General features: G+C 50.0%; 1 protein-coding gene across 1 annotated transcript in view; it reads left to right on the plus strand.

The window, feature by feature from the left end:
* Positions 1-14,252, plus strand: part of LOC139259661 (receptor-type tyrosine-protein phosphatase-like N) — a 364,010-nt gene that overhangs the window by 244,632 nt on the left and 105,126 nt on the right. The window contains exon 14 of the mRNA XM_070875205.1: positions 10,491-10,703. Within this exon, the coding sequence (XP_070731306.1) occupies positions 10,491-10,703 (213 nt within the window). The remainder of the gene's footprint in view (positions 1-10,490; positions 10,704-14,252) is intronic.

The following is a 14,252-nucleotide window of genomic DNA, read 5'->3' on the forward strand; positions in this document are numbered from 1 at the left end:
GGGGGGGCAGGCATTGGGAGGGTCAGTGGCCCACTGGAGTTCCGAGTGGGAGCTCACACAGCCATGATGCTCACCAGTCAGAAGAGGCCAGGTCACCAGCAAATACATTACACTGGGCCTTCTTGAACCGCTGGGAGCAGTTTGGCACAACTTAGAGACTCGCTCGATCACCTCAGAGGGCGGTTAAAGAGTCAACCAGGTTGGTGTGGGACTGGAGTCACATATAGGCCCATACCGGGTAAGGACGGCAGGTTTCCTCCCCGAAAGGGGCATTAGAGAACCCGTTGGGGGTTTTACGACAATCCGACATCTTCATGGTCACTTTTATTGATTTCCGGGTTTTTTATTTCCGAATTTTCTAAAACTAAATTCAAATTTTCAGTCTGCCGTAGCAGGATTTCAACTCACGTCCTTTGGATTATTAGCCCAGTAATGTAACAACAAAAACAACTTGCATTTATATAGCACCTTTCATGTCGTAAAACCTCCCAAGGCACTTTACAGGAGCGTTATAAAGCATAATTTGACACCGAGCCATTTAAGGAAATACCAGGGCAGACGGGGTGAGTTCTAAGGAGCGTCTTAAAGGTGGAGAGGGAGGTAGAGAGGTGGAGAGATTTAGGGAGGGAGTTCCAGAGTTTAGGGCCCAGGCAGCTGAAGGCACGGCCACCGATGGTGGAGCGATTAAAAGTGTAGTCACTGTTGTGTTGTTGGAAATACAGCTAACTTGTACAGTCATGTTGGCTAAGAGATAAATATTGACCACGATGTGGGAGAACTCCCCTGTTCATCTCTGAAATAGTGGCCGTGGGATTTTTTATGTCCACCACCTGAGAGGGCAGACGGGGCCTCGGTTTAACGTCTCATCCGACAGACGGCACCTCCGACAGAGCGGCACTCCCTCAGCACCGCACTGGGAGTGTCAGCCTGGATTTTTGTGCTCAAGTTTCTGGAGTGGGACTTGAACCCACAACCTCCTGACTCAGAGGCGAGAGAGTGCTGCCCACTGAACTTAAGGGCTGGGGACATAGACCTTCTCCACAGGAGGAGTGATCCGTGGATGGGTTGGTGCAAAACCCCAAAGGTTTAAGAAAGAAAGAAAGACTTGCATTTATATAGCGCCTTTCACGACCACCGGATGTCTCAAAGCGCTTTACAGCCAATGAAGTACTTTTGGAGTGTAGTCGCTGTTGTAATGTGGGAAACGCAGCAGCCAATTTGTGCACAGCAAGCTTCCACAAGCAGCAACGTGATAATGACCAGATAATCTGTTTTTTTGATATGTTTGTTGAGGGATAAATATTGGCCCCAGGACACCGGGGATAACTCCCCTGCTCTTCTTCGAAATAGTGGCCATGGGATCTTTTGCATCCAGCTGAGAGGGCAGACAGGGCCTCGGTTTAACGTCTCATCCGAAAGACGGCACCTCCGACAGTGCAGCACTCCCTCAGCACTGCACTGGGAGTGTCAGCCTAGATTTTTGTGCTCAAGTTCCTGGAGTGGGACTTGAACCCACAACCTCCTGACTCACACGTACTGGAGGAGTGTAGATTTTTCCTCAATGGATGGGCTGAATGGCCACCCTCATCTGTACCTAGGGATGAGCCACAGGAATTCCTACCTTCTTTCATTAAAAGGGAATATTTAGATTGCCAACAATAGGGCTAGACTTTCCCTCAAGCCCCTCAACGCCCGATTCCTGCTGAGAAACATCGCTAACATTCTGCAGCTAACGCTGGTGAAACTTTCCATAATAAAGGTAAACAATATCGCCCGGCGAGAAAATGGATCTTGTACTGATATTCTCAGTAGTTTCTCGGCGGTTAAAGGCGAAACCAGGTAAAACGGGCGGTTCGTTACCGGAATGGACGGTAAGTACTTCAAATTTAGTCCGAGGCTGCAGTTGGGCCTAGGGAGGGGGGAAAAAACTCAAAAAATATTTTTTTCACTTATTAAACAAAAAATAAAAAGTTCTGAAACATTCTCAAGACACTTTGTAACGTAATGGCTGTTTTAGAATTTTAAGAATAATTATAAAAAAAACCTTTAACTTGCCATTCTTTGTAGGGTACTCACGACCGGCCTGTTTCCGGCAGATTTTCGAGGCCGGTTTCGCGACGGTGTGTACGGGTCCCCGTTGAGGCCAAACTTAGATCCTGCCGGTTTTCTCGACGGTGCACGCGAGCGGTTTGCTCCCCGGCGGTCTGTTGAAAATGTGGGCGGAACTCTTTAAACAATAAAGAGGAACTTTCGCCGGGCGGGTTTTCATCATAAACAGCTGCACCGCCAAGAAAACCACCGAAAATGAAGGTGAACGTCTAGCCCCATATCATCATCATAGGCAGTCCCTCGGAATCGAGGAAGTATGCTGCCACTCTAAAAGTGAGTTCTTAGGCGGCTCAACAGTGCAATACAGGAATTACAGTCCCTGTCACAGGTGGGACAGACACTGGTTGAGGGAAAGGGTGGGTGGGGAGTCTGGTTTGCCGCACGCTCCTTCCGCTGCCTGCGCTTGGTTTCTGCATGCTCTCGGCGACTAAACTCGAGGTGCTCAGCGCCCTCCCGGATGCACTTCCTCCACTTAGGGCGGTCTTGGGCCAGGGACTCCCAGGTGTCAGTGGGGGATGTTGCATTTTATCAGGGAGGCTTTGAGGGTGTCCTTGTAACGTTTCCTCTGCTCACCTTTGGCCCGTTTGCCGGGAAGGAGTTCCGAGTAGAGCGCTTGCCTTGGGAGTCTCGTGTCTGGCATGCGGACAATGTGGCCCGCCCAGCGGAACTGATCGAGTGTGGTCAGTGCTTCAATGCCGGGGATGTTGGTCTGGTCGAGGACGCTAACGTTGGTGCGCCTGTCCTCCCAGGGGATTTGTAGGATCTTGCTGAGAGAACGTTGGTGGTATTTCTCCAGCGACTTGAGGTGTCTGCTGTAAATGGCTCGATATAGATGGGAGAGGACTGCCACCTAGTGGTTCCGTTAGGATGTGACTACTGGGAATCCCTTCTCAGGCTGGGAGGGCCAATCGTCTGCTGCCACTGTTGACCTCGCAGCTCGACAATGATATAAAAACCATCGGTTCGTCACCATCCTACCCTTCCCCAATTCATACAGTGATACAGCACAGAAGGAGGCCATTCGGCCCATCGTGCCTGTACCAGCTCTTTGAACGAGCGATCCAATTAGTCCCATTCCCCCCACTCGTTCTCCATAGTTCTGAAAATTCTTTCATTTTCAAGTATTTATCCAATTCCCTTTCGAACGATATTATTGAATTTGCCTTCCAACCGCCCTTTTGGGCAGTGCGTTATAGATCAGGGGGCAGGGTAGCATAGTGGTTATGTCACTGGACTAGTAATCCAGAAATACACGTTCAAATCCCACCACAGCAGCTGACAAATTTAAATTCAGTTAAATAAATTTGCATTCCAGATCATAATAACTCACCATGTAAAAAAAAAATCTTCCCATCTTGCTGTCATGTATGTAGCCCATGTATACTAACTGTATAGTCACATAAGGTGTGCCACCAGAGGGCACTGTGGTGGGAGACCTGAGGGTCACCTGTATAGGTGTGCAGGGCTCAGTATCAAAGACTGCCCACCATGCCTGTGCCTCACTCTGGAGTTACAATAAATGGGACTAAGGTCACAACAGCTGAAGTACAATACTAGACCTCGTGGAGTTATTCATAAGAGTATTAAAGACATAACACTCGCTGCTTTTTTTTGCCAATGAAATCCGCGTCTTCTGGTTACCAACCCTCTCACCAGTAGAATCAGTTCCCTACCTACTCTATCACAACACCTCATGATTTTGAACACCTCTATTAAATCTCCCCTTAACCTTCTCTGCTCTGAGGAGAACAACAGCAGTTTCTCCAGTCTCTCCTCACCCCCGGGACCATTCTGGTAAATCTCCTCCACACCGTCTCCAAAGCCGTGACATCTTTCCTACCGTGTGGTGCCCAGAATTGGACACAATACTCCTTAGGCTGAGGTTGACTTATGAGGAGAGGTTGAGGAGGTTGGGCCTCTATTCACTGGAATTCAGAAGAATGAGAGGTGATCTTATTGAAATGTATAAGATTATGAGGGGGCTCGACAAGGTAGATGCAGAGAGGATGTTTCCACTGATGGGGGAGACTAGAACTAGGAGCCATGATCTTAGAATAAGGGGCCGCCCATTTAAAACTGAGATGAGGAGAAATTTCTTCTCTGAGGGTTGTAAATCTGTGGAATTCGCTGCCTCAGAGAGCTGTGGAAGCTGGGACATTGAATAAATTTAAGTCAGAAATAGACAGTTTCTTAACCGATAAGGGAATCAGAGGGTCTAGTAAGGAGGAGGAACTGAGGGAAATCTTTATTAGTCGGGAAATTGTGTTGGGGAAATTGATGGGATTGAAGGCCGATAAATCCCCAGGGCCTGATGGACTGCATCCCAGAGTACTTAAGGAGGTGGCCTTGGAAATAGCGGATGCATTGACAGTCATTTTCCAACATTCCATTGACTCTGGATCAGTTCCTATGGAGTGGAGGGTAGCCAATGTAACCCCACTTTTTAAAAAAGGAGGGAGAGAGAAAACAGGGAATTATAGACCGGTCAGCCTGACCTCAGTAGTGGGTAAAATGATGGAATCAATTATTAAGGATGTCATAGCAGTGCATTTGGAAAATGGTGACATGATAGGTCCAAGTCAGCATGGATTTGTGAAAGGGAAATCATGCTTGACAAATCTTCTGGAATTTTTTGAGGATGTTTCCAGTAAAGTGGACAAGGGAGAACCAGTTGATGTGGTATATTTGGACTTTCAGAAGGCTTTCGACAAGGTCCCACACAAGAGATTAATGTGCAAAGTTAAAGCACATGGGAGTGGGTGTAGTGTGCTGACGTGGATTGAGAACTGGTTGTCAGACAGGAAGCAAAGAGTAGGAGTAAATGGGTACTTTTCAGAATGGCAGGCAGTGACTAGTGGGGTACCGCAAGGTTCTGTGCTGGGGCCCCAGCTGTTTACATTGTACATTAATGATTTAGACGAGGGGAATAAATGTAGTATCTCCAAATTTGCGGATGACACTAAGTTGGGTGGCAGTGTGAGCTGCGAGGAGGATGCTATGAGGCTGCAGAGTAACTTGGATAGGTTAGGTGAGTGGGCAAATGCATGGCAGATGAAGTATAATGTGGATAAATGTGAGGTTGTCCACTTTGGTGGTAAAAACAGAGAGACAGACTATTATCTGAATGGTGACAGATTAGGAAAAGGGGAGGTGCAACGAGACCTGGGTGTCATGGTACATCAGTCATTGAAGGTTGACATGCAAATACAGCAGGCGGTTAAGAAAGCAAATGGCATGTTGGCCTTCATAGCGAGGGGATTTGAGTACAGGGGCAGGGATGTGTTGCTACAGTTGTACAGGGCCTTGGTGAGGCCACACCTGGAGTATTGTGTACAGTTTTGGTCTCCTAACTTGAGGAAGGACATTCTTGCTATTGAGGGAGTGCAGCGAAAATTCACCAGACTGATTCCCGGGATGGTGGGACTGACCTATCAAGAAAGACTGGATCAACTGGGCTTGTATTCACTGGAGTTCAGAAGAATGAGAGGGGACCTCATAGAAACGTTTAAAATTCTGACGGGTTTAGACAGGTTAGATGCAGGAAGAATGTTCCCAATGTTGGGAAGTCCAGAACCAGGGGTCACAGTCTAAGGATAAGGGGAGATGAGGAGAAACTTCTTCACCCAGAGAGTGGTGAACCTGTGGAATTCTCTACCACAGAAAGTAATTGAAGCCAATTCACTAAATATATTCAAAAGGGAGTTAGATGAAGTCCTTACTACTCAGGGGATCAAGGGGTATGCGAGAAAGCAGGAAGGGGGTACTGAAGTTGCATGTTCAGCCATGAACTCATTGAATGGTGGTGCAGGCTCGAAGGGCTGAATGGCCTACTCCTGCACCTATTTTCTATGTTTCTATGTTTCTAATAAGGGGTTATGGGGAGCGGGCAGGGACCTGAGTCCATGATCGGATCAGCCATGATCGTATTAAATGACAGAGCAGGCTCGAGGGGCCATATGGCCTGCTCCTGCTCCTATTTCTTATGTTCTTATGTAGGCTGTGTTTTCTAAAGGTTGACCAATAACATCCTTACCGGGGTGCGGCATTCACAGACACGACTGTACACTTGCTGTTAGTTGGTGCCGTGATATCGTGCCGCCATGGCAGTGGGGAGCCAGTGCTTTCACACCCTGGCTCCCCAGGTCCCCCAGCACATTGCTTGCTGAATCCTCCTCCTCGTTTGCAGATCCAAACATGGCCCTTTGTCTTCAACTTTCTCCAGCCCTGTGTCTCAGCCGATTCTGGTTCCTCTTTCCCCCCCCACCCCCACCCACCCATCATCGGCGGTCCATCGAACGAGGATGACTTGCTTCCACAAGAGTTCATAGATGTTTCGATGAAAGACCCAATGTTCCAGTCCTGAACTCCAATTGAGGGGATGGAAGATGCCTGTGCGTGGATTTTTTTAACGTGTGGTGACCGTTGCACACCAGCCACCACACGGGCTTGACAGAGCTAGGCCTTGTCGGTGAGGATGTTGCACTTTATCAGGGAGGCTTTGAGGGTGTCCTTGTAACGTTTCCTCTGCCCACCTTTGGCTCGTTTGCCGTGAAGGAGTTCTGAGTAGAGCGCTTGCTTTGGGAGTCTTGTGTCTGGCATACGAACAATGTGACCCGCCCAGCGGAGCTGATCGAGTGTGGTCAGTGCTTCAATGCTGGGGATGTTGGCCTGGTCGAGGACGCTAATGTTGGTGCGTCTGTCCTCCCAGGGGATTTGCAGGATCTTGCGGAGACACCGCTGGTGGTATTTCTCCAGCACTGGCACTAAACACTGGTTGAATGTGTCGTATTGTACGCGCCATCGGGTTCACCTAAAACAGCGCATAAAAAGCAGAGCGTAATGCAGACCGTGCTGTTCTGAGATGAAGCCAAGGATATTTTCCTCTGGTTTCCGTTTTGTGACTTTGCCCATGTGTCAAATTGTAGCGGGAGTCCAGTCTCAATATTAAGCACCATGTTGCAATTCATTTCCTGTAACTACGTATCGCAGTGTGTCAGACAACAGAATCAGACCCCTTCTCATTCACTCCCATTGTACAGAATCCCAATGGACCCAAACCCCTTCCCATTCACTCCCATTGTACAGAATCCCAATGGACCTAAACCCCTTCCCATTCACTCCCATTGTACAGAATCCCAATGGACCCAAACCCCTTCCCATTCACTCCCATTGTACAGAATCCCAATGGACCCAAACCCCTTCCCATTCACTCCCATTGTACAGAATCCCAATGGACCCAAACCCCTTCCCATTCACTCCCATTGTACAGAATCCCAATGGACTCAAACCCCTTTTCATTCACTCCCATTGTACAGAATCCCAATGGTCCCAACCCCTTCCCATTCACTCCCATTGTACAGAATCCCAATGGACCCAAACCCCTTTCCATTCACTCCCATTGTACAGAATCCCAATGGTCCCAACCCCTTCCCATTCACTCCCATTGTACAGAATCCCAATGGACCCAAACCCCTTCCCATTCACTCCCATTGTATCCAGTCTGAAGAGACCAATCGTTTACTGATAAGCATCATCATCACAGGCAGTCCCTCGAAATCGAGGAAGACTTGCTTCCACTCTAAAAGTGAGTTCTCAGGTAGCAGTACAGTCCAATACAGGAATTACAGTCTCTGTCACAGGTGGGACAGACAGTGGTTGGAGGAAAGTGTGGGTAGGGAGTCTGGTTTGCCGCATGCTCCTTCCGCTGCCTGCAATTGATTTCTGCATGCTCTCGGCGATGAGACTCGAGGTGCTCAGCGCCCTCCTGGATGCTCTTCCTCCACTTAGGGCGGTCTTTGGCCAGGGATTCCCAGGTGTCGGTGGGGATGTTGCATTTTATCAAGGAGGCTTTGAGGGTGTCCTTGTAATGTTTCCTTTGCCCATCTGGGGCTCGCTTGCCGTGAAGGAGTTCCGAGTAGAGCGCTTGCTTTGGGAGTCCTGTGCCGGGCATGCGGACAATGTGGCCCGCCCAGCGGAGCTGGTCGAGTGTGGTCAGTGCTTCGATGCTGGGGATGTTGTTCTGATCGAGAACACTGATGTTGGTGTGTCTGTCCTCCCATGGGATTTGCAGAATCTTGCAGACACATGGTTGGTGGTATTTCTCCAGCGATTTGAGGTGTCTACTGTATATGGTCCACATCTCTGAGCCATACAAGAGGGCGGGTATCACTACAGCCCTGTAGACCATGAACTTGGTGCCAGATTTGAGGGCCTGATTTTCAAAAACTCTCTTCCGAAGGCTGCGCTGGCGCACTGGAGGCGGTGTTGATAAGCTCACTGATAAGCACAGGCAGCAAGGATGAAGCCAAGAGATAACGCAAGCTCTGGATATTGGTCCTCGAGTTTTCAGTGCTCACTTTGGAATACTAATTATTTATGATCCTTATGCTTATTAGTCAGGACATTGTGTTAGGGAAATTGATGGGATTGAAGGCCAATAAATCCCCGGGGCCTGATAGTCTGCATCCCAGAGTACTTAAGGAAGTGGCCCTAGAAATAGTGGATGCATTGGTGATCATTTTCCAACAGTCTATCGACTCTGGATCAGTTCCTATGGACTGGAGGGTAGCTAATATAACACCACTTTTTAAGAAAGGAGGGAGAGAGAAAACGGGTAATTAAAGACCGGTTAGCCTGACATCAGTAGTGGGGAAAATGTTGGAATCAGTTATTAAAGATGAAATAGCAGCGCATTTGGAAAGCAGTGACAGGATCGGTCCAAGTCAGCATGGATTTATGAAAGGGAAATCATGCTTGATGAATCTTCTAGAATTTTTTGAGGATGTAACTAATAGAGTGGACAAGAGAGAACCAATGGCTTTTGACAAGGTCCCACACAAGAGATTAGTGTGCAAAATTAAAGCACATGGTATTGGGGGTAATGTATTGATGTGGACAGAGAACTGTGTTGGCAGACAGGAAGCAAAGAGTCGGAATAAACGGGTCCTTTTCAGAATGGCAGGCAGTGACTAGTGGGGTACCGCAAGGTCAGTGCTGGGACCCCAGCTATTTACAATATACATTAATGATTTAGATGAAGGAATTGAATGTAATATCTCCAAGTTTGCAGATGACACTAAGCTGGGTGGCAGTGTGAACTGTGAGGATGATGCTAAGAGGCTACAGGGTGACTTGGACGGGTTAGGTGAGTGGGCAAATGCATGGCAGATGCAGTATAATGTGAGGTTATCCACTTTGGTAGCAAAAACAGGAAGGCATTTTATTATAGAAACATAGAAACATAGAAAATAGGTGCAGGAGTAGGCCTTCTAGCCTGCACTGCCATTCAATGAGTTCATGGCTGAACATGCAACTTCAGTACCCCATTCCTGCTTTCTCGCCATACCCCTTGATCCCCCTAGTAGTAAGGACTTCATCTAACTCCTTTTTGAATATATTATCTGAATGTTGACAGATTAGGAAAAGCGGGGGGTGCAACGAGACCTGGATGTTATGGTACATCAGTAATTGAAAGTTGGCATGCAGGTACAGCAGGCAGTGAAGAATGCAAATGGCATGTTGGCCTTCATAGCAAGAGGATTTGAGTATAGGAGCAGGGAGGTCTTACTGCAATTGAACAGGGCCTTGGTGAGGCCACACCTTGAGTATTGTGTACAGTTTTGGTCTCCTAATCTGAGGAAGGACATTCTTGCTATTGAAGGAGTGCAGCGAAGGTTCACCAGACTGATTCCCGGGATGGCAGGACTGACATATGAAGAAAGACTGGATCAACTGGGCTTGTATTCACTGGAGTTCAGAAGGATGAGAGGGGATCTCATAGAAACGTTTAAAATTCTGACAGGATTGGACAGGTTAGATGCAGGAAGAATGTTCCCCATGTTGGGGAAGTCCAGAACCAGGGGTCACAGTCTAAGGATAAGGGGTAAGCCATTTAGGACCGAGATGAGGAGAAACTTCTTCACTCAGAGAATTGTGAACCTGTGGAATTCTCTACCACAGAAAGTTGTTGCGGCCAGTTCATTAGATATATTCAAAAGGGAGTTAGATGTGGTCCTTACGGCTAAAGGGATCAAGGGGTATGGCGAGAAAGCAGGAATGGGGTACTGAAGTTGCATGATCAGCCATGATCATATCGAATGGCGGTGCAGGCTCGAAGGGCTGAATGGCCTAATCCTGCACCTATTTTCTATGTTTCTATGGTTCTGCGGAGAAGCTGTTGGAATTGAATGAGCAGGTGATGATTGAACAGCTGTCTTAGAGAGACCTGCAAATTTGTTATCTGTCCTGCGCATCGCCACCTCTGCACGATTCACGCTTGTGACACATCCCGTGGAGACGGAGCGATGTGACTTCGCCTCCAACTTCATTTTAACGCCAATGTTTCTCACCTCACTCTCTCTCTCTCTCACGTGTTTCCACAGAGGAACGCCTTTCACTTACTGCCAAAACCAGCCAGGCACAGCGACACCTTCCGCTTCCTGCTGCTGACGTTCGTGGCTGTCGCCTGTATCGCAGGAATACTCATCGCAGGAGCAGTCATCTTCTGCCTGAGACAGAATGCCAAGCAGCATCAGAAGGAGAAACTGGCCGGTCTGGGCCCCGAGGGAGGGACTGACACGTCGCTGGAATATCAGGTACACCCCCTCCAATACCAGGTACACCATCCCCCAATACCAGGTACATCCCCCTCCAATATCAGGTACACCCCCTCCAATACCAGGTATACCATCCTCCAATACCAGGTACATCCCCCTCCAATATCAGGTACACCCCCCTCCAATATCATGTACACTCCCCCCCAATACCAGGTACACCCCACTCCAAAACCAGGTACACCTCCTTCCAATATCAGGTACTCCCCCCCCCCCTTCAATACCAGGTACACCCCCCTCCAATATCAGGTACACCCCCCTCCAATATCAGGCACACCCCCCTCCAATATCAGGTACACCCCCCTCCAATATCAGGTACGCCTCCCTCCAATATCAGGTACACCCCCTTCCAATATCAGGTACACCCCCTTCCAATATCAGGTACACCTGCATCCAATATCAGGTACAACCCCTCCAATATCAGGAAAAAAGCATCCAATACCAGGTACACCCCCCTCCAATATCAGCTACACCTCCCTCCAAGACCAGGTACACCCCCTCTAATATCAGGTACAGCCCCCTCCAATATCAGGTACACCCCCCTCCGATACCTGGTACACCCCCTCCGATACCTGGTACACCCCCTCCAATATCAGGTACACCCCCCCTCCGATACCAGGTACACCCCCTCCAATATCAGGTACACCCCCCCCCCTCCAATACCAGGTACACCCCCCTCCAATATCAGGTACACCCCCCTCCAATACCAGGTACACCTTCCTCCAATGCCAGGTACACATCCCTCCAATACCAGGTACACCCCCCTCCAATACCAGGTACACATCCCTCCAATATCAGGTTCACCGCCCTCCAATATCAGGTACAGCGACCTCCAATATCAGGTACACCCCCCTTGAATGTCAGGTACACCGCCCTCCAATACCAGGTACACCTCCCTCCAATATCAGGTATTCCCCCCTCCAATATCAGGTACACCCCCCTCCAATATCAGGTATACTCCCCCTCCAATGACTGCCAACTCCAGACAGAACACAGCTCACTTGGAACAGACGGGGCTCACCCTCCCAGGTTAAATTCTTCTCGCACCCCCCCCCCCCAAAAAAGTTCCTGAACTTCACCCACCAACCCACCTTGTGTGTGTGTCACGGATGGTTAACAGGTTTATTGGGTATGAAGTAAACAGTGACTTCCGGATTTCCTCTGGAATCTGGATTACGTTCCCGCTCGCAACCACCCCTCGAGACTTGGATCACATTCTTCCCCCCTCCCCACTGTACCCTTTAGCTCCCATTCCCCCGCCCCCACCGAGTTCCTGACTTCCTCTCTCCCCACTTCGATCTCCTCCTCCGACCTCTCACTATCTCTGCCTCCCTCCAATTCCCCCTCTTTCCCCGCTTCTCTCTCCCTCTGATCTCCCCCCCCCCTTTCTCTCTCGCTCCAATCTGCCCCTCCCCCGATCTCCCGTCTCCCTGTCCCTCCCTCCGATCTCCCCCCCTCTCTCTCCCCAGTCGCCCTCAACCTCTTCTCTCTCCGTCTCCCTCCCCCTCCCTCCGATCCTCGCTCTCTCTTCCCGTCTCCCCCTCTCTCTTTTTCTCCGACTCCCCTCTCTCTCCCAGTTTTCCCCTCTCTCTCCCCTAGTCTCTTTCCCCCAGTTTCTCTCTCCCTGTCTCCCCCTCTTTCTGTCTCCCCCTCTTTCTCTATCTCCCCCCGACTCCCTCTCTCTCTCATCTGTCTCTGTTTCCCCCTTTCTCCATCTCCCTCTCTCCTCGTCTCCCCCTCTCTTTTCATCTGCCCCTCTCTCTCCATCTTCCTCTTTCTCTCTCTCCCTCCATCTTCACTTCTCTCTCCATCTCCCCCTGTCTCCCCCTCTCCGTCTCTCCCTCTCTCTCCATTTCCCCCTTTCTTTCCATCTCCCCCTCTCTCTGTCTCCCCCTCTCTCTCTCCGTCTCCCCCTCTCTTTCTCTCCGTCTCCCCCTCTCTCTCCGTCTCCCCCTTTCTCTCTCTCCCTCCCCCTTTCTCTCTCTCCCTCCCCCTTTCTCTCTCTCCGTCTCCCCCTTTCTCTCCATCTCTCTCTCTCTTCATCTCCCTCTCTCTTTCTCCATCTCCCTCTTTCTTTCTCCGTCTCCCTCTCTCTCTCTTTCCCTGATTCCCCCCCTCTCTCTCCATCTCCCTCTCTCTTCCCTTCTTCCCCTCTCTCAGTCTCCCCCTCTCTCTCCTTCTCCTCCTCTCTCACTCTCCATCTCCCTCGCTCTCTCCCATCTCCCCCTCTCTCTCTCTCTCTGTCCCCTCTCTCTCTCTCCATCTCCCCCTCTCTCCCCATTTCCCACTCTCTCTCCATCTCCCCCTCTCTCTCCGATTCTCCATCTCTCCCCCTTCGCTCCAAGCTTCTCCAGGGCCCTGATCCATGGAGCTGAACAAAGCGCTGGCCCTCGCTGCATTGCACTGTGGGTACTGCGCATGTGCGGACGGACCTCGGTGCCAGCGCGCATGTGCAGAAGGGGATGGGCTGCGCATGCGCAGAAAGGGGCCGGTCCAAGCACGCGCATGCGCAGAGGGACACGCAGACAATCACTGCGCCTATTTAATCTTCTGCTGGCACAACAACAACTTGCATTGATATAGCGCCTTTAATGTAGTAAACGTCCTCAGGCGCTTCACAGGAGCGATTACCAAACAAAAGTTGAAGCCGAGCATCAGGACAGGTGACCAAAAGCTCAGTCAAAGAGGTAGGTTTTAAGGAGCATCTTAAAGGGGCAAAGAGGTTTAGGGAGGGAATTCGAGCACTTGGGCCCCATGCAGCTGAAGGCACGGCCGCCAATGATGGCGTGATTAAAATTGGGGGTGTGCAAGAGGCCAGAATTGGAGGAGTGCAGAGATCTCGGAGGGTTGTAGGGCTGCAGGAGGCTACTGAGATAGGGAGGGGGCGAGGCCACACTTGACATCGTAAGGACTGACACTTGATAGAGCAAGTGGGGGAGCCGCAGCCCAACTACTTCAGAGAAGAGGGAAAGGAAGAATAAACGTGCAGACAAAGAGAAGGGTGAGACGAAGAGAAGCTGGGGTCGTTCTCCTTAAAGCAGAGGAGGTTAAGGGGAGATTTAATAGAGGCGTTCAAAATTATGAAGAGTTGTGACAGAGTAAATAAGGAGAAACTGTTCCCACTGGAGGGAGAGTCATAATCATAGGCAGTCCCTCGGAATCGAGGAAGACTTGCTCCCACTCTAAAAGTGAGTTCTCAGGTGACTGAACAGTCCAATACGGGAATTACAGTCTCTGTCACAGGTGGGACAGACATTCGTTAGAGGAAAGGGTGGGTGGGGAGTCTGGTTTGCCGCACACTCTTTCCGCTGCCTGCGCTTGGTTTCTGCACGCTCTCGGCGACGAGACTCGAGGTGCTCAGCGCCCTCCCGGATGCACTTCCTCCACTTAGGGCGGTCTTTGGCCGGGGACTCCCAGGTGTCGGTGGGGGTGTTGCACTTTATCGGGGAGGCTTTGAGGGTGTCCCTTGTAAAGTTTCCTCTGCCCACCTGGGGCTCGCTTGCCGTGTAGGAGTTCCGAGTGGAGCGCTGG

This window comes from Pristiophorus japonicus, chromosome 3 (assembly GCF_044704955.1).
Source record: "Pristiophorus japonicus isolate sPriJap1 chromosome 3, sPriJap1.hap1, whole genome shotgun sequence".
In the NCBI taxonomy this organism is placed as follows: Eukaryota; Metazoa; Chordata; class Chondrichthyes; family Pristiophoridae; genus Pristiophorus; species Pristiophorus japonicus.